Below are 26702 nucleotides of genomic sequence, written 5' to 3'. Positions count from 1 at the left end.
GCGCGTCTGGCGTAAATATAAAATTTCAATCCTGGTATCTATGATGAGTTTATTTGAAGCTTTATGAAACGTTATTAAAAATAACGACTTTTTATGTAAGTTTTTTTCTTCAATAGAACACAATGTCTAGACATTTAGAACCTGTCTTAATTTCATCACATAAGAGACTTGTTTTAATAAGTAAATTACACATTGATTTTAAATCATTACAATTAATAAATAAATAACAGATTGATTTTAAATCATTACAATATCTATATTTTTATAGGATACCACATGAAATGTTTATTTGGAAGTAAATGTGGCAGAGATGCTGTAACTATTAGTCATCGCGGTGAAATAAGGTACTATTATGACATTATATCAACTGACAAACAAGTTGTGTATGTTTGTTGTCGGGTTGGTAAAATAATGAATCTCAACGAAAAAAGCTTTATGTGTCCCTAAGAGATCGAATTGGATATTTTGAGATATAGAACGTAATAAATGGTGATCTTGTTGTACCCTTGAAGGTCATTACACTGAACTGCAGTCAAGTTTAGCGTTTGATAATTCATTAATAACGTTCTGGCGTATCCCAAACAAACAACTTGTAACGTCCCATTTCATTGGCATATGTTTTTATTTAGTAATAATCTTTATGCAATAACATATGTACCGGATTATGAACAATATAAGCTTAGTATAGATACATGTGCCACATTTATACGGGTAAATTTATTAAATACATGAACCATGCACTTTTAAATTTCTTTCACACTGACGGGATACAATTATATCCAAGGTTTTTGTCCTGACAATGTCGTAGTTACATGTAATAAAAATCTCATAATAATATTAATTCATGATAGGTTTCACATTTCTCTTTTTTTTTATTCTATAAAACGAACATACAAATCTGATGTACAGTAGTTGTCGTCTGTTTATGTAGTTCGTACGTGTTTCTCGTTTCTCGTTTTTATATAGATTAGACCGTTGGTTTTCCCGTTTGAATGGTTTTACACTAATAATTTTTGGGGCCCTTTATAGCTTGCTGTTCGGTGTGAGCCAATGCTCCGTGTTGAAGACCGTACCTTGACCTATAATGGTTTACTTTTATAAATTGTTACTTGGATGGAGAGTTGTCTCATTGGCACTCATGTCACATCTTCTTATATCTATATACAGTAGCTAAGCGTTTGGTCATTCAGAAATAACATATCACAAATGAAAAAAATTGTCCCATTCATTCACCGAAAGATAAAAAACAACAATAATCGTATGGTGCAAGTGAATGAACACAATTGACGTACTATGGAATGTACTTTCATGGTTAATACGAAAATAAAATGAATTGAAGGCATGTTTGTGTAATAACGTTTTGAAATGTAACACTGGAGGAGATTTTGGTTCTATATGTGTATAACTGAAATATAAATAAATACTTGTGAGAAATGTCTAGTTTATAAGGACCAATTTTAAAAGTACTGTTTCGATTTTAATTGGATGGTAATTTGTCTTTTGATTTTACACTAAGATGAACCTACCGGAAGAATGGAGCACAAGATACACATTGATTATGAATGAAATTAGATTATTAAAAGAAAAATCCACCTTTTCTTTTAATGTCTCTAAGAAGCAATTACCTACTAAAATAGAATGTCTCTGATATGCCGTGGTTAAAATGTACAAGTCACAATGTTATCAAGACGACGAATTTAGAAAAATGACTCATTAGCAGATTCAGATGTAGGATACTGGTTGTACATATAGAAAGATATTTTATTCTCCAAAACTAAGTATAGATTTACAGAGAAACATAAAATTAAAGGTAAACAGCTGTAGTATGCTCATTTAAAATGAAGTACAAAATTATACATGTATAATTAACTGTTAAACAAAATATGAAAAAATTAAGGATGACAAGGAGGGACGCACCTTTTTATTAAAACATTCAATGAATAAACATACTTTCTTTAAACTTATTGTTTTTCATTACCAAACAGTGTGTTAATTGACATAATACTTGTTCTTCTATGTGAATCTATGTAAAATATTTACAATATATAATTTACGTTCATTTTTTAACTGAAAACAGCAAAACAAATAAATATTAATTCACTAGAAGTATCGCCGGAGTGACATTTCCTTTGCACTGCGGCCAATGTTTTGTCATCTCCATTTTCCTCTCAACAAAACATGGTTACCTGCTCTGAATTTATTTACAATTTCGGGATTTTTTTTCAAAATCAAGTAAACCTGGGAAAATATTATACGAAAATATTTTATGTCCCAGAGTAAACTGAATCGGAAAAAAAATCATATTATCCTAAGTCAAATCAATAAAAACCCAAGTCATTGGGATTCCATTTTTTTATTTCTATGTAGTTTCATATTTATAAAAAAAGATGGTTAGGTATGCGTAAGTCTAATTTAAGAGTGAAGGAGGAGGGCTGTAAAATCGTGCAATATCTTTATTAAGTAAAATTGTGATTTGTGTAGTTTATTGGCAAAACATGCAAACCCCGGCAAAAAAGCAAGATACAGATAAGACCGATTGCACAAAGTTGAACTTCACCGATGACAAATGAAAATGAATTTATTGTTGACATGATGAAAAATTATTCCAGTTTTGTTGTATTAAATAGTTGTTTATCATCTGTTATCCATGTTGCTTCTGAAGGCGGATATTCTTTTTGTTTTTTATTAATTTTATTTCATGCGTTCCTTTGTTACAAAAGAAAATAAATTCCGATTCTCCTATGTAGCTGTTCCTCAGTTGTAAACAAATTCCTTAAGTTCAAGACCAGGATATTCTTTATCATGCTAGTATTACTTTAATTTATGTGCAAGGACACTCACACAATCACTTCTTAAAATACAGTAGCGAACATTAAAAACTCATTATCTCATTATTAAATTATCATTCACTATTTAGGAAGTGTTTGTGATGTTCGGTCATACATTCTTTCTTCATCGACAAGATAAAGAAAGAAAAAAACACACTTTACTATGCTTGCAAGCAAATATAGACATTTTATATTTTTTTGTAAATACGATTGAAATTAGTTTTACTCAACAATTTTTAAAGTGATATAGACATATTTAAGAATCACAAATTCAAGTAAACTAACATAATCAGGTAAAATCGCATACTAGTAATCAAGTAGATTAATTAAAAGCTATTGCTTTCAGAGTAAAGGTTATTAATTTCCGGTTTACATTTATATGGATATTGATCATTAACCCCACTCATTCCTCTTTCTGGATGTATGTAGTTTGAAATCTCGTTCATATCTGCTACAGCATCAATGTAAAGGTCATCTGGTACTGGATGGTGATGTCTGTAGCAATACAGGACAGCTAATATGATCAGTATGAACACTAATACACAGCCTACCGTCGCACCAACTATTGCAGCTTTATTTATATCAGTAGTTCTAGGAGCAGATGCTGGTAGAGGTTTAGCTTAAATTGAAGAATGTACATTCGGTACAACCAACATTTAGTTGAATAATGCAAAAAATGTTGTTCATTTAAATTTTCTATAATACTTGAGCGAACAAAATAATTCAGGATAAACGACAGATGTCCTCAATAGGTCAATGAATCATAAAAAATATTTAAAAGTTAATTTATAAATAGCAGAGTGTCATTTTTCTGATTTAGAAATAAAATCCCGTGGTTATACGTCATGCTATAATAACCAAATACATCCGATACCTGTGATGAATGTTATCAACCATGTGATACCTAAATTCATAAACCGATTGACTTTCAATTTGCCTGCAATCGAGCACACAATATTGTATGAGCATCTTCATCAATGAACACTCTCCAACAAGTACACTCAAATACTATTTATGACACAAATCTCCTTTTGTTTAACTTGTATACTAATATTATTCTTGACAAAAATCTCGTTTTCGTTGAACTTGTGTTGTTGATAACTGTTCCTGTTACAGTTTCTCTCTAGGTTTCTTCTATAGTTTGTCTTTTTTTCTAGGTTCCGTGTGGTCATACATCTCATCAAGTATGTATACCAAATATATATTTTTTAATGTTTCCCAATCAAGAAAAGCACTTCAAACGTCTGACATTTGTAAGTTCTCACTTATCGTTGATTAATTATAACCCGTTTAATATTTATTATAAAATACAAAAAAGACAGTTAATGCAATACGTACCACATGTATGTCTGCTTGTGGATTTAGTTTTACCGAATGTGCACTCTTCTTTCAGCCGACAACAGGGCGTCTCTATTTGCTCTTTTGTATCTGTAAATTCACACCAGCTACACTCACCTTCACTAAGACAATCTCTAAAATATGGTTATTACATTGAATGAAGAATATTTGTAAAAAAGTAAAACAACACACAGATGAGGGATCAATCAAAAGGCAAAGGTCCGCGACTTTCATGCCGAAAACAAATCATATAGTCTTCAAACAAAAGTCGTCCTGTTTATTAATGGTTAATGCAAATGACCATGTTTAAGATTGTATATTGAATAACTACGTTCTTGAGGATAATGTTTCTTTTAAAATACACAATTTTTCTTTCCAGCCCTTTGTTTCTGCAAATCTCTATGACATAAGTTTCTCATTAACATTTTCCTAAAAAAGACTTTTCCTTAAATACAAATCAATCGAATTCATTTGCAAACATTAATGTGCAAAAATTAAAATAACAAAAATACCGAACTCCGAGGAAAATTCTAAACGGAAAGTCCCTAAGCAAATGGCAAAATCAAAAGCTCAAACACATCAAACGAATGGATAACAACTGTCATATTCCTGACTTGGTACAGGCATTTTCTTATGTAGAAAATGGTGGATTAAACCTGGTTTTAAACCTAGCTAAACCTCTCACTTGTATGACAGTCGCATAAAATTCCATTATGTTGACAACGATGTGTGAACAAAACAAACAGACATAAGTGTTTATCGTTTCTCGTTTTTTATATGAAGTTGAAGTCATCCCTTCGTAAATTTTACGGATGCCATCACGAGTTGGTTGACCGTTATGGAATAACCGTTTCACAGATGATATCGGATATGTTCCTTATGTCGTAACTACAATACCCTCCTTTTTCACGAATGTGATTTACCGAATTAGACTATTTATCGGATTTGTAATAACACAAGTAACACGACGGGTGCCACATGTGGAGTAGGATCTGCTTACCCTTCCGGAGCACCTGAGATCACCCCCAGTTTTTGGTGGGGTTCGTGTTGCTTAGTCTTTGGTTTTCTATGTTGTGTCATCTGTACTATTATTTGTCTGTTTGTATTTTTATTTTTGGCCATGGCGTTGTCAGGTTGTTTTCGATCTATGAGTTTGACTGTCCCTCTGGTATCTTTCGTCCCTCTCTTATATAGATTAGACCGTTGGTTTTCCCGTTTGAATGGTTTTACACTAGTAATTTTGGGGGCCCTTTATAGCTTACTGTTCGGTGTGAGCCAAGGCTTCGTGTTGAAGACCGTACTGTGACCTATAATGGTTTACTTTTATACATTTTGACTTGTATGGAGAGTTGTCTCATTAGCACTCATACCACATCTTCTTATATCTATATAATAGGTAAAAATGTCAAAAATAGGGGTACAATAGTCAACATTGAGTTATAATCTTAATCACTACAAAAACAAGAATAAATGTCAACAAAGACAAACAAAAAGACATATAGACAAAGCACATTAGCAAAAAACGAAAGACAAGAATACAAAACTTCAAAGGGCAATTGAAATTTATAGTATACATACGTTTTATTTTGTTTTCGGGGACAAGCTGGATCAAAGCATGCTGACAGTCCATCCAAAATATCTGGTTCATTATTAGCTGACGTATCTGGTAATCTGGCACTACAGGGTGGACTTGCTTCTCTGTGGAGAAAACATTGATCATGTGTATGTAGTTATATCCATATGAGATTTACAATCCATCTGAAGTAGAATGTGTCTGCCCTACCGGAGCACATGCGATAAACCTTGGTTTTTAGTGGGTTTTTATGTTGTTTAGAGTTCTGCGGACATTTTTGCATTTTCTTCGTTTTTCGTTGTTTTCCAAGGGCTTGTCAGATTCTGAAGGAGTTTTGAATGTCCCGTTTGTATCTTCCGCCTCTGTTAGTATTTTTTTAATGAGTTTGTGCGTGTTATAGTTCATGTTTTAAAATTCTGAATGAAATATACGACTACTTTTTGACGTCTTTTAATGAACATGTGATATTATTTAAGGATGTACTCAGGTGAAATAATGAAAATTTAGAATTTTAAATTGATACTATAAGTCAGAGATGCATTAGTTAAGGAACAAAATAAGCTAAAAATATTAATAAAATATATGGAACTCCTTTTTGCGATATTTGATTTTTTTTTAAATGGCGGGAAAAGGCTGACTCGGACTCTTACCTTATATCTAGCATTGGCATTAATTGGGTCTCAAATCGTTATTAAAAAAATCTAGAACCTGCTTAAAATTTGGTAATGACCTTTTTATGAACTATTGAATCTTCTATTAGAAGAAAAGTGGGTGATATGGGGCAAAATATCTTCCCCTGTATTATAGGGGAAAACCCAAGGAGTCCGAACTTCTGACAAAAATTCCTAAACCTGACCTGACTACATCCTTAAGGGATTTTGTTTTACATTCTAATAAGTTCAAGTACTGGTTTATTAAAAGTATACGTGGTTAAAGACCGTTTGAAGGTCAATGCTTTGACCTAAATTGTAATATTTAATAGGCAATCTTTATAAGTGTGAGCTGATATTGTAAAAATGAAAACTACCCGAAGCGCACTTAATTTAAGGAAGGTTTTAAGCGTTGAAGAATCAAAGCAAATATAATTGTCATGACAAACCGAAACACACTATAAGAAAAATAAAAATGAATAACACTGTTTAACGTACTTTGTATCGTACTTGTTTGTACACACATCGAATTGTATTGGTCTGTGACAAAGACAATCACAATGGTCATTGCAAAGCAAGTCATCTGGAGACGTTGAAACCTAACATGTACATTAAAAACAAGCAAATGTTAAATGCAGAAAAAAGTCTTATGTTTTTTCGCTCAATATTTACAAAAATGAGATTCATTTTTTTTAGTTATCACGTAAAATTTCGTGACATTTTATTGATATTTTTTTTTAAACTTTTGTTAAATCAATATTCGTTCATGTAATAATATCGTCTTACATGAATTACTATATATCTTAAATATCCATTACCGCTGTAACAAGAGAGAGAATACACATTACAAGTATGCAGTTCACATTTTCAAGAAGTCTTCTTTCTGTTTACGTAAGGGTGTTACACAATGATTCACTTTAAACCTCGATGTTTCGTCTTCAGTTGAAATTGGTTACTGAAATTTCGTTACCGTCGTTTGAATTTTGATTGTTTTATGATAAGAAAAAGGTAGGTAAGAAGTTTTTTTCTTTTATGTATCTAACTTAAAAGGTGTACTTACACAAGAACATCCATTAAGGGAAGGTTTTTGTTTTACTCGGATAATGAATAGATTACTCTCTGGAATAGGCCTCATCTCAAAAACTTCCGATTCAAATCCTCGTTCAATATGCAATGGTAGCGTTACCTATCATAATCAAAGTAAGTATTACAACATGCAAACATTAAATCCCACAAAAAAGGTATATATATAAATTATTTGAATAAGTTCTTTATAAGCTAAATCTTTTAAACCAATTCACGTCGTGTTGATGGGAAATTGAAATATTTCTACAAATACAAAAGTTTAGAAGACTGTTTGGTAAAGATGTAAAGTAAAATTTGGACTACACCTCGAAATTAATGTGGATGATTTACACACAAAATCTTATCTCTTTTTGTTCGACAATTTTGTCATGTTTGCATTTGAAAATCAAATAAGATAAATAGTGTATTCGAAAGTTTTTTTCTGTCATGACCAAATCATGTGTTTACTTCTTTAAAGCGCCACGCTAACATCAAGGTGATTGATTTAGTAACAACGTTATTTACTGTCGTTAGAGTGGATGTTGACTGGAACGTAAAATAGCTCAAACCAGAAGTTTTATCATACGTACCCTATAAGACCGTAAGTTTTTATTTTTCGAGAAGTCCTGACATATATTGCTATTCAATATATTTCTATTTATCATTTCCTCTGCAATACTATGCTCCTGTAATTCAATGTTAACAGTGGTTAATAAAACCTTTTACCCCACGTCATAATTCCGATTTTTCAAATCCTAATTTAACTGTTGAACTTTTTGGCCAATCGTTATCTAACTCGTAATCTAAATAACATAATGTAAAAGCTACTGTAAATTAAAAAATTATTGCGAGGTTTTTATCAATGCAAATAATGCGACTGGGTGAGTATAGTTATTATAAAAACTCGGTTTCTGATATCTGATCCATATAAATGAATGTATTTTTTCCCGAAATCGAAATAACTAATCTCGTATTTTTTTTACATTCGCAAGAATCATAATTATGAATGCACGCAATAATTTATGAATTTACAGTACATAAAAGTTAAAATATACTGACAGACTTTAAAAAGGCAACACTAGATTATTATTTTTTATTTCCATTTTCAAATAGCCTATTTTCGTAAAATAAATGTATAAACATACATTTTATTTATTTCTTAATTGTCTAAAAAAAAGGTTGCAGTTCAAAAGTTGAACTGATGACGTCATTTTTAAAGTTCAAATCATGTGGTATGCTCCGAAACCCTGGTTTCCCCCTTATTAATGGATGTGTCACCGTCGAAGGCAATGACTGCCTGTAACCAACGCCAAAATTATTGTCAGAAAGGTCAACCAATTCTGTTGGGCATGTTTTGAGTTCTGTTTTGAACCTTCTGAATTTATCTCTGTCCCATACATTACAGTGTGTTTTAGCAATTAAGTGGTTTAAACTTTTGGGCTTTAAATGTTTTTTTTTGCAGTCGATTCTTTGGAATTTCAGTATATGGGAAACATTTTTGGAATGAATCTGTCTACCATGACATTCGTCGACTTGATTAGCAGTTGACGTTGAGGCCGTAAACATGTCTCGCAAATGACGTTACATAATCAAATTTTATTGACGTTGCGTTGTCACTACATATTGGTCTGGTTATGAATGGTCATCAACAAATCCCGTCTACCTGTATCGTTGTTGTAAGGACAGTAAAACGAGTTTCTGAAATGAAATTGTCCGAAAACAGCACGTTCACATATCCCTGCCTGCAATATTCTTATGACCTGATTCAGATTTTCATTGCTTAGTCTCGGCAATATGGAGATGCAACAATTTTTTAATGATTCAAGTGTTGGTATGGATTGAAAGAATTGTTTCACGAAAACAAATCCTTAAAAAAATCATTTATAGGATTCAAATTTTCCCTTTAAGAAATTCGTGCGACTTCAATAATCCGGTATGTTCAATGACCTCAGGAAAGTCAGGTATTGAATTTTTCTAACCATAAAAAAGTATGGTAAGCATGAATAGTAGTTCTATGAGGATCAATGATAATTTGGTAAAAAAAATCACCAAAATGTGTGTTGCGTTTCTAAAGTCCGTCAGTATACGATATCTAAGACTACATTTGTATTTCGTCAGTAAAAAATACCGACGTAGTAGCAAAAACTGCATGATTTTTTTTAGTACTGTAGATTAATTACTTTGAACTTGTTTTTTGCAATTTAAGGCATTACAATATATGTTATTATATATTATATATAGGTACCAAGACCTTGTTGATAAATAGTCCGTATCAACTTCACAAATAATACATGATGGTCTTGAAGTATAGATTCTTTCATTTGTCTTTGTTTTATTATTAATGTTACTTTTACTGTTTGGTTTGTTTTCTGTGATATCCATTTGACGTGGCTCGGTACTCTTACATCCCGTCAATGTGTTTGTATTATCTTTCATTTTTGCTGGTGTGTTTTGTATATGCGACTTTTTGCGTTTCTTTGGTTCTTATAATGTGACTCTGTACTTTAAAAGATCCCGTCATTATGTTATTGTTCTATTATATGTCATTATGTTATTGTTCTATTATATGTCATTATGTTATTGTTCTATTATAAATTTGAAAATACTTTGAACGACAAACGACAAATTTATTTTACTCTCGTAGTGGTATTAACCATATGTGGATTCTCAAAAATTCTAAAGAACTTCTGGACAATTTTAAATCTCGGTCTATTTCTGAAATTAATTATAACATAACGTTTTATTTTTTAACCCTGTATACCAACATTCCCCATGTGAAATTATAAAATTGTTCTGAATAAACATTGAACGACAAAATTTCTTCTTATGTGACGTTTACATTTTCTGACGTCAGACACGCAAAGCACTGAACGTGGTTTTTAATTTGATAGATGCTTTTGTGCTTTTTTGTAAATGATTGTTTGTTTTGATATTGTAACAAAGTGATGATTGCTGTACCTACATTTTGACTATTTTATTTATTATTTCTGTTTTGTTCACGCATCGTTGTAAATATAACGGAATTTGATGAGACTGTCGTACAAGTGAGAGGTTTGTCGCTATAAAACCAGGTTCAATCCACCATTTTCTACATTTGAAAATGCCTGTACCAAGTCAGGAATATGACAGTTGTTGTCCATTCGTTTGATGTGTTTTGTCATTTGATTTTGCCATGTGATTAGGGACTTTCCGATTGAATTTTCCTCGGAGTTCAGTATTTTTGTGATTTTACTTTTTTTTTATATAAATGCAAGTTTTCCTCAATCCACAAAAATTGCTACCCACGAAAATAAATGAATCCACAATACATTTAGTATTCTATAGTCTTGTCATCTGTAGTATGAATGATATAAAGTTTATTAAATTTTAAACAAACATGTTCGTTTTGCTTTATATTAAGTGTTATATCAAGTGTTTTTATCTGATGATATTGAAAAAAAGACAATTAGAAACGAAAACTTAGCTTGATGAACATTTTCCCGAGACTTTCCGAACGTCAGTGATTGCAGGTGTTATTTATTGTCATGGTGTGTGATACCTTATCACTTGATATAAATCAACGTCGCATTTTATGAGAGTAACACGACGAGTTTCACATGTGGAGCGGGACCCTTCCGGAGCACCTGAAACCACCACCATGGTTTGTGTTTCTCAGTTTTTCTTTTTTCTATGTTGTGACTGTTGTTTGTCTTTTAGTTTTTTTTCCGATTTTTGCCATCGTATTAAAAATTCGTTTTCGTCTAATGAGTTTGAATACTCCTACCTATCGCCTACATCTCTTTTAATAGTCGTTTTATTCTTGTGAGAATTTGTTATTTTGGGGTAATCTATGTAATATACATTCTAATTTAAATAATTATTAATAGAGATTGACATAATGTATCATGATGTATTGACTTTAGTGGATGACCAAATGGTTAATTTTAAATAGTTTTTGATATATTTTATGTAAGTGACGTATGATAACATAATATTATTTGTATGTTATTCTTATTTCATGGTTTCTCGTAACGAATTTCATTTAATCATGTTTTCCCATACAGTTGCAATTAAATATTACACTACAAATTCTGATCACACATAATAAATTACTTGACAAACCTCTATACTTATATGTCTAGGTTCCTGGAATTGTGACTCTTCTGTTATATTTTTTATTTTTGGATGCATTACAATGAATCCACTATCATCGATAATAATACATCTTTAAAAGTAAAGAAAAAATAGTTCAATAACAATATGCAAAATTGAATATATGTGTTGCGATTTTGATCGGGATATTATTTGTAATGTACCTTGGGTCATGGTGATTTTTTTTTTGACTAGTTGTTGATTACCCTCTACGTATCTTCTTTGTTATTCTTAGATGAGTGAGATGCTGAAGGTTGTTAAGTTTTGTATGTGTTTTTCATTTAAGCCATACTAATGCATTAAAGTCTGCAAATTTCATGACAGAAACGATACAATTTATATTTGAAATACAGAAAATGCGCTATTAAATGTTATCGGTTTTTCTTTTTTTGTTTATTTTATAGAAAAAAAAAAACAAATTGCAAAGGTTCCAAGAGAGTGGTATATTACATTTCTCTCTGTTATTTAAAAAAAATTGATTCACATTTGAATGCTTTTCCAACCGTTTGCAATCTAGTGACATTTAACTACACTTTCCTCTATATAAATGATGTTCTCTCACTAAATAATTCAAAATTTTGTGAATGTATTGAACGCATCTTTCCCATCGAACTTGAGATAAACGATACACGAGATACAGTTTAATCTGCCTGACATCTTGACTTGCATATAAAAATTTACAATGAGGTTCGGTTGAAAACAAAACTTTACGACAAAAGAGATGATTTCAGCTTCTAAATTGTGAACTTTCCATTACATTTCTATGTAAAAACATTCAAGCAACGCCAGCATATGGAGTATACATGTATATCACCCAGTTGATTCGGTATTTCATTTGTGTATTTCCTATCATGATTTCCTTGAAAGAGGGTTGCTGCTCAAAAGGAAGCTATAAAGCCAAGAGTTACAAGTGGTGAAGTTGAAATAATCCCTTCGTTTTTTACGGACGCAATCACGAGTTGGCTGACCGTTACGAAATATCTGTTTTACAGATGACGACGGATATGTTCAAATTGAACTGAATACATATCAGTTGACCACAAGCAAAGTTTAAAATCATTTCTGTATTATAAAAATTGATAACGTCTGACACTTGACTGACAAAATGAACAGTAATGAATAAGTAATCGTTCAGATTCTAAAGATCGGTAATATAAAATTATATTTCCATTCAATATTTATTTATTATGCTTTAATGTGTTAAACGAAAAATTAAGTATTTGTTTACCCAAAATCCTTTTCACATGATGGATACACTTTACTGACAAACAAATCGAAATATTTCAAGGCAAAATCAGCACCAACAACGGCGGTCGTTTGAGTAGGACTGAAAAGATATGCATTTTATCATAAGTTAGTATATATATTATATCTTATTTGACAAATGTAGGGACTATTGTCCCTGAATTTATTTTCCACTAAAGCTGTTTTCGAAAAGTGTCTAAATCTTTACCGAAATCATCGTAGCTCTGTGTTCTTCGAGGTGAAATCCTTTATTCAAACTAATCTTAAATTGGTAGTGAAGCTATATATTAACTATCGGAACCAAATGAAATATTTGTTGTTAACCACGTCATTTCATGTGAAATTTTACGAATCATTTGAAGACTTTATAAACATTGTTTTGTTTTAATCTAAATACACCTAGCAGCAACTTGTAGCGCTGAATATCAATTTCATGGAAATATGTAAATTGTGAAAAACTGTTTTACGTATACGTTGAAAGGTTTTAGATATTCAATTTCCAGTTGGATCGGTCTTGACAGTTTTTTTTTTTTCGTGATCGAAACGTTATTATAGGACAGGCTCCTGCTATATCCAAGTAGAGAAACAATCTGACTACGAAAACTTGTGAATTTTAGTATAACATGCACATTTCATGATTGATGAACACAAACATAAGTTATCAAAAGACTTCGAATATTACATATATCGCTTGATGTTTTGATATATTCTTTTTGAAAAACGACGTACTTGATTGTATTTCAATATTTACCTAATTTTCATAACAAATTTGTAAAGCAAGCAAGTGTAAAAGGAATTGTCCAACTTTCATTCGAGATAGACTTCCTACAACATTTTTGAATTTTGGTTGTCAAAGCTATTCAGCTTATTAATTTATTTGGTTTCCCAACCTTTTTTTATTTACTACTCACTGACATGGGACTTTTTTTTTTAGAGGAGACGCATATTCGGCATACAGAGTTATCAGCTTGGTTTATCTTTTGACTTTTCATGTTGCTAGGTAAAACATCTCAATAATCGGACACATATGATACATACACATGCTTAAATTAACTTTCCATGAGAACTACAAGGTAACAGTAAAAATTGGTTCTGATGAACTTTAACCAATGTTTATGAAACCAGTAAAACAATAGTTATAAAACACAATGCGGATTTTTGACATTTATTTGTAGGGTGATGGAATGTCCTATGAATTATGTTTTGTTTAAAGATGCAGAAAATTTCAAAAATAAAACCTTGGTATGGTGTTTCTACAAACTTACTTTTTCCTATATATCGTATGTACAAATGATACGACAATTCCAGCCCCTGATGCATCATAATACGGCGAGGTCAATATCATCCTATTTGGGTGTGCCAGTGCTTCTCTCCACCTACAGTTATGATGTTTTACAATAATTAACAAAATTGTTAACAATCATACAAAAGAAATTAGGATTTAATTTTGAAGTTGAAGATAGCTGATTGATTGTTGCCAAAATTTATGTGAAATACATTTTATTAAGGCAACAGTAGTATACCGGTGTTCAAAAGTCATAAATCGATTGAGAGAAAACAAATCCGGGCTACAAACTAAAACCGAGGGAAACACATCAACTTTAAGTGGAAAACTGAAGTGCAACAAAAACAAACGCCAACATACATAGAAACCATCTATTTTATAACAACTACCATATTCCTGACTTGGTACAGGACATTTTAAGAAAATAAATAGTTGATTGAACATGGTTTTATGGCTAGCCAAACCTCCCGCTTTTATGGCAATGTTAAAAATATCGCTAAAATGACAACACTACGTGACAGAAATACAGCACAAAAACACGTAAGAACACTCATCACATAAAAACGCACAAACAAATAATATAATAGTCGACACAACATGCAAACCGCAGAACAAAAACGAACATCTTCCATCAACGACAGACGCCACAGGACATCACAAACAGTGGCGCACTTTTGTAACGAATATGTAATCTTCTACTTCACACAATTATTTTCACAACACTAGTCCAAACAATTTTTACGACAATGATGGTATTGACAGGCTATTTTATAATTATTTGGACTACAAACGATAAGACATAACACATTATGAAACCGAACCCATAAAAGAAACATCAAAAATAAATGCATGAATGTTGGATGATTAAAATACCGAGACACGTCGTATAGCAATGCAAGTTCACACTCGGCATAACAGTCAAATTCGGGAATAGGTCACGTTCGGTACTTAGCAGACAGACGACATAGATGTTAAACCACAATATATGACGTGGTGAAAATGTCATTAGTTAGTTTAGACAGAGACACATCGTATAGATCAACCAATTTGTGATGGTGTCCATAAAATTTACGGAGTGTCATTTTTAATATTTCCTCCTCATAACTCTGTTGGAGCAGTTTCTGCGTAATGAGCACACTCCTAAATATGACGTCCGTATAGTATGAACATGCACGAGCATAACGTATCAATTGAGATATGTAAACACCATACGACGTAGCAGAGGGTATGTTACTGCTGAGAAATGGGAAATTGATAATTGGGAAGTTAAAATCATCCCGTTTGTCATAGATTTTAGTGTGAAGTCGTCCATCTGTGTCAATATTGAGGAAAAAATCAAGGTATGAAGCAGTCCTTCTTGTATCAGTAGTATCCTTAATTTCAAGTTCACTGGGATATATGAGATGCAAGTACTGACTGAAATATGGGTTATTCGGTGATAGGACATCATCAATATGTCTGAAAGTAAAATTAAAGAATTTTGCAAGGTGCTTTTTCTTTTTGTCTTTTATATATATAGACTATAATATAATATAGACTCAGGCGAATATGTCTGCTAACTTATAAAAGTAGGTACTGTTAAAAAAAGGGTCAACAAAATTGAACTAAGACTTGAATTTTAGATATCAACATGAAAATTATGTTGAGAACAAGCAAAAATACATTACAATAGGTCACCAAGTTAACTAAACAGCTTCAAGAATAATTTTACGGTTTTTTTTAAAGTCAAAGGAACGCTAACCAAACACGGGGGATCTAATTGAACATTTCCCTTTCCATCAAGACATGGTGCATTTAAATGTGTTCATCACACATAAGGCGTCTGCCTGTGCAGATCTCAATGTCAAGATGATCATATTTCTATTAACTTTAACCGATCGGGATTGGTTATTGTAAAGCAATGAAGACATTTGACGTCCTTCTATCAAGTTTTCAACGGATCGGCAATAATGTTTTCATTTTGAAGTCAAAATATTTTACTGTTAGCTTGACATACATGTTAACTGCAATGACATTAACAAGAATATAATACTGAAGGCCGTTTGAACATTTTGTACATGATCCCTTACTGGTTTTGGGTAAAACACATCTGCTACGAGATGGCATCAATCTGGTTTCGATGGCTAGGCTGTCGATCTTATTGGCATCATTAACGCCATCTGTTATGATTGGCGATGTGGCAAGTATCAAAAGATCAAATAGATCAAAGAATGAAAACAACAGCACTTCCATGTACGGTCTTCATACGTGCACAAACTCCGTTTTGTTAGCAATAAAACTGAGACAACACAATGTGCCTGATTTAAGCAAATAACATATAACGAAAAACGATCATTTTCCGAAACTAGACCGAACGACTGCTTTCGGCCGGTTTAAAAAATAAATGGAATGCAATCAATCCAACAGTTTTGCATCATTTGTACGTAGTTTCCAGTCTAGTCATCTAACATATATCATAAAGTGCCATATAACTGTCACTGTATTTTTACAGTGAAATTGTTGGGTCAATCTATAACTTTAACAGCAATAAAAAAGCTTTGTGTATGCTTCTTATTTGGATTAGGTAGGATAGTCGTCTCCTTGGCAATCATACCACATCTCCTCACGCTATATAAGAGGTTGACTCAATATAAAACTTTTGATTCTTTACCATATTCAAGGGAGGTTAATCATCAACTGCCTTTTGGTGGAATGTTTTATAAAAAAATTCTTCATGTAATGTTTTAATTCAAGCGCCACTGAAGTGGTTTATGTTGAAGAATTGCGTGTAGTGTGTATCAAATAATAAACCTGGTATGTTTTACGAGTTATTTTTTTCCTACAGAAACCAACCATATATTTAAAAGTTAAAATTGTAACATGTGATGGTTGTCAGCCATCTCAGGTTTCCAACGTGAGGTGGGTCTCGTTCTGTTGAACAAGTACAAAGAGATCCTTAAGTTTCATTGGAAACCGATGATTTCCACAAAGATCAGGTACACGCAATGAAAAATGTAGAAGTAGAGGATGGTAAAACAGTTCAATCATTATACATAGAAGAACCATTTCCAGGAGAAAATTAAACATTTTGATTTGTTGTGTAATATACTTTTTTCTCTTATAAGTATATATGCTGGAGGCGGAGTTATTGTTGTGTACGAAAGTTGGTTTAATATAAAAAGTTCTACGTAATATATTTCTCAATAATTTGATACCATGTTCTTTTCTGAAAATCGTAGGACTTTGCTATGGAAACTGATGGATAGACCCTTGTGAAGCCAGCCTTTGATGCCATAAATCTCAGAGACACATATGTAACTTCCTTTGATCTCCAGAACTGTTCCGCTGTATACGAAGCCCAAACAGCTGATCGTAGTGTTGTCTGAAATATTTGTAATTTAAACACGTTTTGACATAAAAATGACTTGTTATAAAGAAACTAAGGTTTCAACTTCATCAGGCAAAGTTGACCTTAGATGGATTTGGCTATTTTTTGGGGTATTTTTTGTCACAAAGCTCTTCAACTGTTTCGATACTTATACATTCTCGGCTTTCAAATATTCGGCTTTGAGCGTTCCTGGTGAAGGTAAATCCAGAAAAGCGCTTCTGACGGGTGATACAAGGTATGTGCTTAATAAATATTCAAACTATCAATGGTTTCGTCTGAATGCATGAGCTTTGAATTAAAGATCAAGGCTGAAACACACATAACCATTTTATCGGGCAATCGATTAGTTATGATGATGCTGACTGTACCACTTATAAAGAGTCAATTTCTGTCGTCCGGTCGAATTACTCTGTTCGAGCAGTTTTGGCATAAGAAGCACAACAATGATAATGAAGTTCGTATCCTCTGTTCATTGGATACTATTTTTTGTTGATGTCTTTAGTATGAAAAACAAGAAGTTAGTTATCTGCACACAACATTTCCTTGACTTTGTAAAACAGAATTATGAATTTAAATACCCTGAAATATTTGATTCTCCAACCATGAACATTGATACTGACAATAAATGAATCCGAAGTCTGTTGCATACGGTATTGAAATCTACAGACACTGTTCTCATGTTGCATTATAATAATTATATACTTTCATAAACGAATTTCATAATAAATTGAATATCTACAAAATTCTTTATATGGTCCAAATATAGGCAACAGCATTATACCGCTGTTCAATAGTCATAAATCTATTAAGGGAAAACAGATGCGGATTACAATCTAAAACCGAGGGAAACACATCAACTATTAGTGGAAAACAACGGCACAACAGACATACTGAACTGCAACAAAAACAAACGCCAATATACGTAGAAACGGACTATTCCTAAATAAGTGCAGGACATTTTAAGAAAATATGGTGTGTTGAACCTGGTTTTTTGGCTAGCCAAACCTCCCGCTTTTATGGCAATGTTACAATTACCGCTAAAATGACATCACTACATGACAGGAATACAGTACAAACAAACGCGAGAACACGCAGCACAAAGAAATACATAAATAAATAATATAATAGTACATTCCAACATGTAAACCGCAGAATATAAATTGCTTTTCTCTTCTCCAGAGTATTTACTTACATGAAAGCCTGGATTTATTGAACTGGACCGTGTTAGATAAAGTGCATATTGCGTAACATCATCAGCTGTTTCGTCACGATCTAAGTACTGAAATGGATTCTTGAAGGCTGCCTGTGTAAACTTCACATTGCTTTGTTCTGAATAATTATTTCCAATAATAAATTAAATACAGTGATCGGATCAGACAAAATGTATACAGATAAATTGATTAATTAATTGTTGTTTGCTTAACTCAAAGTGGCAATCATTTCGTGCATGTTCATGACGAGAAGAACATATCAATAAATTCAATTAGTGGGGCGGCTCAGTACCGAAATTTGACAAAATCATGCAAATGATGATACAAGCATAGGATTTGGCATATACGTTCTTCAGGGTGTACTTTAGCATATTAGAGGGGTAGCCAACATATTTCTGATTTTTGTCACGGCGGCCATCTTGAATTTAAAATTGACATCATTTTGCTTAATAATGGTTATTGAAAACAGATCCACACCTTTTTCAACTTGATATAGATCATGACAACTATTTGAAATACAATAAACTGACGTGAAAATATGTCAACCAGACAGCTATTGTAAAAATAGATCACCACTTCCGGTTAGGGTCGTAAAAGTTCATACACTCGAGTGAAATAATGGGGATAAGGATATGCGATAAAAATGTCCGTTTGATATATCGGTAATTATGTAAGACATGCAGGAGGGTCGATCAATGTATTAATCTACCATATGTTCCGATGTATTTCATTCTAACAGCTACAGGAACACAATGTTGTACATGTCAAACCAGCTTTGTAACACTTGCATCTACCAGAACAAGTTTTCTTGCATCCACATTTGTTTAACTCCTGGCGAGATGCTGCAATTGCTGCTAATTGTGTCCAATTGGGAATCTACAACCTATCAGCGTTCTCCTTAATCGATCCCCAATCGCCCGGACTAGGTAGTTGTTGTTCATATGTGACTGCCTGTCTCCATACATGACCACCGTGATATGCAGCTCGTTTGGTGTGCTCAAGCAGTGCAGCTCTGGTGGGCGGAATTGTGTCATACTGTCTTTGTTTGCGCGCAAACAATTCAAGCCTGGATTCATTTATGTCAAATGTTGTTGTAGTTCTGTCGTACATAACTACAACAAATACCTCTATCAACTCCATATCAGCTTCACTGACTAATACAGGTTTCTAACTCAATCGCCCAAACACCTCGGTTACATCATCAACTATTTCCCACGTCTGTCATGCCGACTTCTTTCCCTTTCCATGAAAAGCGGAGACAGTGTAACATCCAGTGAGAGCATAAAAAATAGCAAAGCCTCTGATTTAGGACCAAGAGCATGATCAATTTCCTTTTCCTTTTCCAAATGCAACCCGAAGTTTTTCTATTTGTAGTGTTTTGAAAAGAGACACTGCCAAAACCACTACATCAGTGTCTGAGTAGATTATCAGTGTCGACTTACACCCCCTTTTAGCTGCACTTTTGATATGAACAAATATCCGTGTGTCTGCCTCCTCATGATTACAAGGACTGAGATCATCATGTTAATCATAAGAATTGGTCATAACATTTTCGCCTTTTGTCACAAAAATCATTTTGTCAGATGGAATCGAGCAAATTTTATCGGCAAGGAAATAAAACAATTCCGTCTTGTTTTCGTCCACTCTAAGGAAGCTCGACCAAGTTTTCGGAGTCTTACTGGTGCCCACAACTTTCTGCCTGGTTCCAGCACCCCTCGCTTTACGTGTTTGTGCCTTTAGGCTATTTTCTATGTAAATATCATAGATAATGTCTCTTGAATGTTTTGAAGTAAGGTGGATAATGTACGGCAGAATTACATCGCGTACTCATCAAAAGTGTATGTTCCACGCGGTGGTCTCGAATTGACCATAGCCGCACCTTCAACTACTACCATGTGTGTCTGAGGTTATTCTCTTGGTAAATCCCCCTTAGCTTCCAGAACTTAAATAAGCTGTGACTTAACGGCAATATTGATTTTGCCACTTTGAAGAAAGAGGACATTTCTGATTTTCGCGACTGAAAAACTCTTCCAAGTCGCATTGTCTGCTTTGACAGGATATGAAAAGCCTTGAAAACAGACTGCAATCTTCTCGGGCGAGGTCACGCTTGCTTTTTGTTTCACTGGAACTTTTTTTTTTGTTGGCGACTGAACGACAGAAACTTGTTTTTCTTAATAGTTCATAAATGCTTGCCTTGTTTAGCATTCGGGTTCTGAAGTCAGCGTACTGATTGCATCCAGTTTGTTTAATTTGCGACAGCTTTCCTGTGTCTGCTTGTACAATATCTTTACTGTCTATCTTGTAGATATCTTCAGAATCCTCAAGGAATGGATTTCCCTAATCATTCACGACAGTCTTCAGACTTCTCACTTTGTCAATGAAATCTCGTTGCATTGACATAGAATTGTCATGATGCCTGTCATCTGCGTTCTTTCTTCCAGACGAACATTTTTCGAACTGGCTTATCAGTCTACTGATTTCTGGTCCGGCTACCATCCACCGTCTCAAGCAGCCGGATCCTCGGTCAGCCCTACAGCACCCCCATCACCTTTAACAATAGCGTTATTCTGTTCATGAGCCTGGTCTATCGCCATGTTTGAGAAAACGCGATTTGATTTTTTTCACAGTGAAATGCCCTTTTATGAATTCTCTGTAAATATCTGGTTTTTTTGTTTCCAATGAAGTCATATCGCGAAGGTGAATAGGAAGACATCTAGTCCAAAAAAGTATGGGATCAAGGAAGACAACGTTTGTTTGTAAAGCTCAAAATCTGCCTCTCGTAATGATCGAATGTACGAAAAAACGAACAGCTGAATTTCAAGAACCGAATACAAAAATTCAAAATGAGGTCTACCTACTTTTCTTTCTTCACACCATTGTATAAAATTGTCAAATTCTATTGATTCATCAGGATTTTCGTTATTAAAACTTTAATAAGCAGACATCAGTAAATCAAACAAAACACATGCGGTTACTTGATGCGCTAGTCTAGTTTTGGGGGTATAAGAACTTGATAAGAACAATTCTGCAGTCCAAGGGGACACCAACATCTGCTTCTGAAAAGCCTCTATCAAACCGCTATCCCGCAATAAATCACCCAAAACTTTGAAACATGCCATTTCAATATGTAATCCACCAAACATAACAACGAATGTGTTTTCACCGTATTCATTTGGCCATTCCCACTGAATTTGCTTTGCCAAAACAAATAGCGGTTGGTCTGCCGTAATCACTGGAGTTTGACCAGGATTCAAAACTGACACAACATCTCTGACCTTATCCATCGAATGTTTTATGGTAGCAACTGAGTGAGCTTGTTCTTGAAATAATGGCATTAAGCAGGTAAGACTCACTTCAACAGTTGGTCCACGCCTCTCTGAAGAATGAAATGATGACCATGAAATATTTACAGATGTAATATCTTCATTCGTTAACCTAACCGTATTTAACCACTCATACTCATTCTGTAAACTCATTAATATATAGTTGTGATTAAACATGTTAGTTACATCGTCGGACAGAATAAGTGGTTCTGGTTTTGTTTTAAGATCTGCAGGTTTCATATTCATGTAAGCAGCAGGGAGTTCAGGTACCTTTTTAGATTTTGGTTTACTTGTAAGTAATATTATCTGATCCCTTCTAACGCCAACATTTTCTTTCATTGAATGTTGAAAAATAGAGATTCCGGTCTCATGAAAAGATGATTTTGATGATGTTGAGCTGGGGTTGTGGTGTATGTTGTCGACTACAGATGTGGTAAACACTTTGCCCTTTAATAAATAATGATAAAGGCGGGCAAACCACACCTTCATTCAAATAACGTTCAACAACAGCTTCACCTAGTTGAGTTGATATTTCCAGTACCCGATCGTTAGAGATGCATAACCCATGTTGAAATAATGTATCTATAAGCTGTCTCTTCCTGGATTTTGCAAAGAGTAATAGTCCAAGATACACACAAAATAGTGTCTCACGATCAGCTGAATGTCTTGAACCTTCTGGATGTTTCATCATATTTCCTCCTCCTGTGTACACCTGCTTTCGGCCTCTAGCTGTTTGTCTCTTCTTTGCTCTCTCTCTCTGTCGTATACAGATGCGAGACAAGACGAATGATACTTCATTTCTTGTGCTATTACATCACCACTACTTAGTTTTACCAACAGCTGTTTATCCTGTAGAACTGTTGCACAATCCACTAATCGTTGGTTCAGTTTCATTGCCATTGCCTCTCTTAAAGCGGATAAATGCGACTCTTTATCACAAATGAAACATTTATGCAAATTTTCAACGGGATCTGGTTGTTGGTCTTTCGAACGAGGAGTAAATCTAAAAAGTTTAGGGGACTTACATTCACTCGAACTTCCAGATGGCATCGGTGACATATGGCGTTTCTGAGCTCTCTCAAGTTTTGTATTGTTAAACTTTATTCTGCACACATTATGGTACTTAGCATTTTTCTTTTTCATTGTGCTTTAAATACCATCTCCGTTATTTCATCGCGAATATCTAGATGGATAGGGAGTGAATTGAAATCATGAAAAAGAGGGATATGTTTGCCCAACATTGTATATCCTTCATCTGACGTCTTCCTGACACAAACAACATTTTGTCCAATCTGTTGCCCAACTATCTGCTGAGGAAGCTGACAAGCAAATTCTTTTAGCCATTAAAAAAAAACAACTATTATATAGATAAACTAAAGTGGTCAACAATGCAATGATAGAACAATAACGCAAATATTGTCAGAGTAAAAAATCTTAACTCTTCTGATAATCAAGTCGAGGGATTATACTTTTATCACCTGTATAGCACTTTGTTGTATGGGATACAACTGAATTCGGTAAACCAAATTAAAAGTTGGCCTACATTCAGCCCGATCGTTCATCCAGTATCATTTAACTCCCGTACGATCTGTACACCATCCAGAGGTATAAGCACCTCCTCTTTGGCTCTGCTCTCCCGCGTTATCACATCCTGTCGATTCAGGTACGACTCCATGACTTAATAATTGAGGCAATCATGGAGTATTTGGGAGCACTTTAATCTTATAAAGCTTATACTGGACCCCATGCCGAGATAATCGGCAGTGATTTCTACCAGTGTGCCCTGTTAGTGCAAATAAATCACTCTCTGAAAGACTTCTAGTGATAGGTGATGAACATTAAGTAATGCCTGGTAATAACGTTTGACAAAGTCATGCAACATCACAATGGACGGATGCCAAGTAATGGTTAAGGAAGAACGTCAAGTAAAGACTAAACATTAAGAATTGAATGGATAAGGTCCAAAGACCAACCCCAAACAATGATTCAAATTAATAACTATCAATGTACTACGATTTAAACATTGACGTGTGGTAGTATGGATCAAATGTAAGATATTTATAAAACCGGAAGTGAGTTATCGACCGATATTTGACCGGAAGTGATGTTTTATTACTTCAATAAGACAAATAAACCTTCATTCACTCAATCTAGTATCATTTTGAATAAAAAAACAAGCAATATGTATGCAAAAGGGAACATACATTTGATGTCTTTTACCTTGATAGACGTCATTTTGAAAATCAAAGATGGCCGCCATGATCGGATGGATTTTTTTCGTGGCTACCCCCTTAATATGATTACATACACCTAAAGGCATGTTATTACAAAGTTTCATGCTTATATCACCATTTGCATGATTTTTGTGGTAAGCTGCTCAACTAAATAGTTAGGGCCAATAATATATGCCATTCATGATGAAAATCATGGAAATTTGGAATGCCACTGTGAAACCAATTTTGATCTGAATAATTCAGTAACGTTCATTTTTTCAGTCAAATTTCAGACTTATCCACTGCGTTAAATTAAGTACTGTTCAAACAGTTCGCTTGCAGTCAATTCCATACTAATAAGTAGTTTGTCTGGCAATTCAGTATGATGTTGAAGCGTTCAGGTAAATAACAACTACTGAAAAATCTGAACAAAGTCTGAACAGATCTTAGTTGACTGCAAACGAATTGTCGGAACTGTACTGAAATAACCGCAGAGGATAAATCTGAAAATTCAAAGCATGAAAATTACATAGAATTAATTTTTCAGTCTTTTAAGAGCTGTTCAGATCAAAATTACCTTTTCAGATCAAAATTCATGTACTAGGGTGATGAGGGTATATTCGATAAGGACAGAAATGTTGTCTTGCTACAGGCCACCTATGGAATGAATAGAGTTGTAGCAAAAGTTCTTGACATGTAGAGAGCGTGGCAATCTTTTTACACGAAACATCGAATTTAATTAACGTCCTATTCTGACCGGACGTGACTGTGTACTTTTGCATCCACACAACCAATGGGACGCCCCATTTGACAAGGGATTTAATGATGGTTGGAAGATGAGGAGAATGACCATATTACTATTTTCCAGTCACCTTTTAAGGCAAAATGGATAAGACAATGACCCTGTTACTATTCTTGGGGATTATGTATATTTTTCAATACTAGTATCTGATTCACAACTTTGACGAAACGAATGTTTGGATCCGAGAAAAGTAATACACATTTTGAGAGAGAGTTTCTGTCACACCATTTAATATTAAATTCTTATTTTTTTTGTCATGTTGCATGACGCGAACGAATTTTCAATTATTTTATCGTAATAAAAAATAAAATTTAAACATATCAAAAAAATTGTTCAAGAGATAACAGTTCAATTGCAGCTGTGATTAGTTCTTATCTGTACTCAGACCGATTATAAACTGTTTAAAGGTAGAAACGTCAGGGTGTAACTCTTCAAATCGTTTCTAATATACACCTAGAAACATCTGTTCTAGGTAACAGCAATTCTTAGGTAAATAAGCTCTCTTATCGGGATTTAGATTAGGGGCTATTAGATAGATGTTCCTGGTAAATGTTATTTTTAGATACAAGGCAGTTAAGAGAACAAACGGGTGAAATTTAAATTGTATTCTTCCTGCAAGTTTATAACTAGCTTTTGACCAAACATATTTTTATTTGTATGTAATAATTCTACAGTGGTGAAGATATATCTTTCTTATGTATCCGTAATTATAACAAAATAATGTCAATAATAGATATTCTTATGAAAGATAAGTATTAAGACCGAGGCCGAGAAACACTTTTGTGATGTTTATTATAGGTAACTCCACTTTATTTTTACATCACAGTTAAGCTTTTATATTGAAGGTTTAAGACAATACTCACCAAATGTAACACGTCTTGAATAGAATTTGCAATCTGTATGGTTATCTTTTACAAGGTTTCGATTATGGTATAAGAAATGTTTTTCAATTCAGAACTGTTCATGAGGAAATTTGATTCCTTTAATTCAGAGTAAGAATCATCGACTAGAACTAAGCAAAGTGAAAATCTACTTTTGGGAACCTGTTGAAATAAAAAAAATGAAGTTAAACAACAATTCCATGAACGGTATATCAACAAATTACGAGAACTTCTATCAACTAAAGACGCAGATTTGTTAAGCAAACATATATATTATTCGCGTCTTACAATAATCTTCCATATAAGTTTAAAAGTTGTAGACAGTTCACTTGTTCAGTACTAGTGCAGGCCTATCTAAGTTCATTTAAACCGTCCTTTATATTCACGAAATTATATGTGCAGTTTTTATTTAAGTTTAAACTCACTTAAAATTTGTTTCGATAGATACATTAAGTAATTAATAATATCATACCTCAGTGTGTATTTTTTTCCCCATAAATTTATAGAGGATTACTTTTACTAGGTATTAACCTTTTACTGGATGCAAGCACTTTCTCGTTAAAAGGCTATTGACAGGTTGATACTTTCAAACACTATCTTTGAAAGCAAACAGATTTCCGTAAAAAGACTGTTTACTGGTAGCAAACATTTTCCCGTACTCTCTGTATTATAAAACACTTATTTACTGGTTATTGTCCTGATAACGGTTCAGTTCATTCTAACAGTGTGTTCTTATATTGTGCTGGTACACCACTGTCCCAGGTTAAGGGATGGTCGCGCTCTGTATGTG

General features: G+C 33.5%; 1 protein-coding gene across 2 annotated transcripts in view; it reads right to left on the bottom strand.

Annotated features, from left to right (window-relative positions):
* Positions 1 to 1740: 1740 nt before the first annotated feature.
* The window catches only part of LOC127711055 (VWFA and cache domain-containing protein 1-like), a 46485-nt gene continuing 21523 nt past the window's right edge, over positions 1741 to 26702 (bottom strand). For both annotated transcript variants that reach the window (XM_052217011.1, XM_052217012.1), the window contains 12 exons: positions 25895 to 26074; positions 18675 to 18811; positions 17310 to 17476; positions 14096 to 14206; positions 12814 to 12912; positions 11556 to 11658; positions 8045 to 8140; positions 7450 to 7575; positions 6888 to 6988; positions 5745 to 5864; positions 4167 to 4300; positions 1741 to 3447 (listed from right to left, as the gene is read on the bottom strand). In XM_052217011.1, coding sequence (XP_052072971.1) covers positions 3155 to 3447; positions 4167 to 4300; positions 5745 to 5864; positions 6888 to 6988; positions 7450 to 7575; positions 8045 to 8140; positions 11556 to 11658; positions 12814 to 12912; positions 14096 to 14206; positions 17310 to 17389 — 1263 coding nt within the window. In that variant the 5' untranslated portion in view covers positions 17390 to 17476; positions 18675 to 18811; positions 25895 to 26074 and the 3' untranslated portion in view covers positions 1741 to 3154. The remainder of the gene's footprint in view (positions 3448 to 4166; positions 4301 to 5744; positions 5865 to 6887; positions 6989 to 7449; positions 7576 to 8044; positions 8141 to 11555; positions 11659 to 12813; positions 12913 to 14095; positions 14207 to 17309; positions 17477 to 18674; positions 18812 to 25894; positions 26075 to 26702) is intronic.

Source organism: Mytilus californianus, unplaced genomic scaffold (assembly GCF_021869535.1).
Source record: "Mytilus californianus isolate M0D057914Y unplaced genomic scaffold, xbMytCali1.0.p SCAF_8, whole genome shotgun sequence".
Taxonomy (NCBI): domain Eukaryota; kingdom Metazoa; phylum Mollusca; class Bivalvia; order Mytilida; family Mytilidae; genus Mytilus; species Mytilus californianus.
This window is presented reverse-complemented; position numbering and strand designations above follow the sequence as displayed.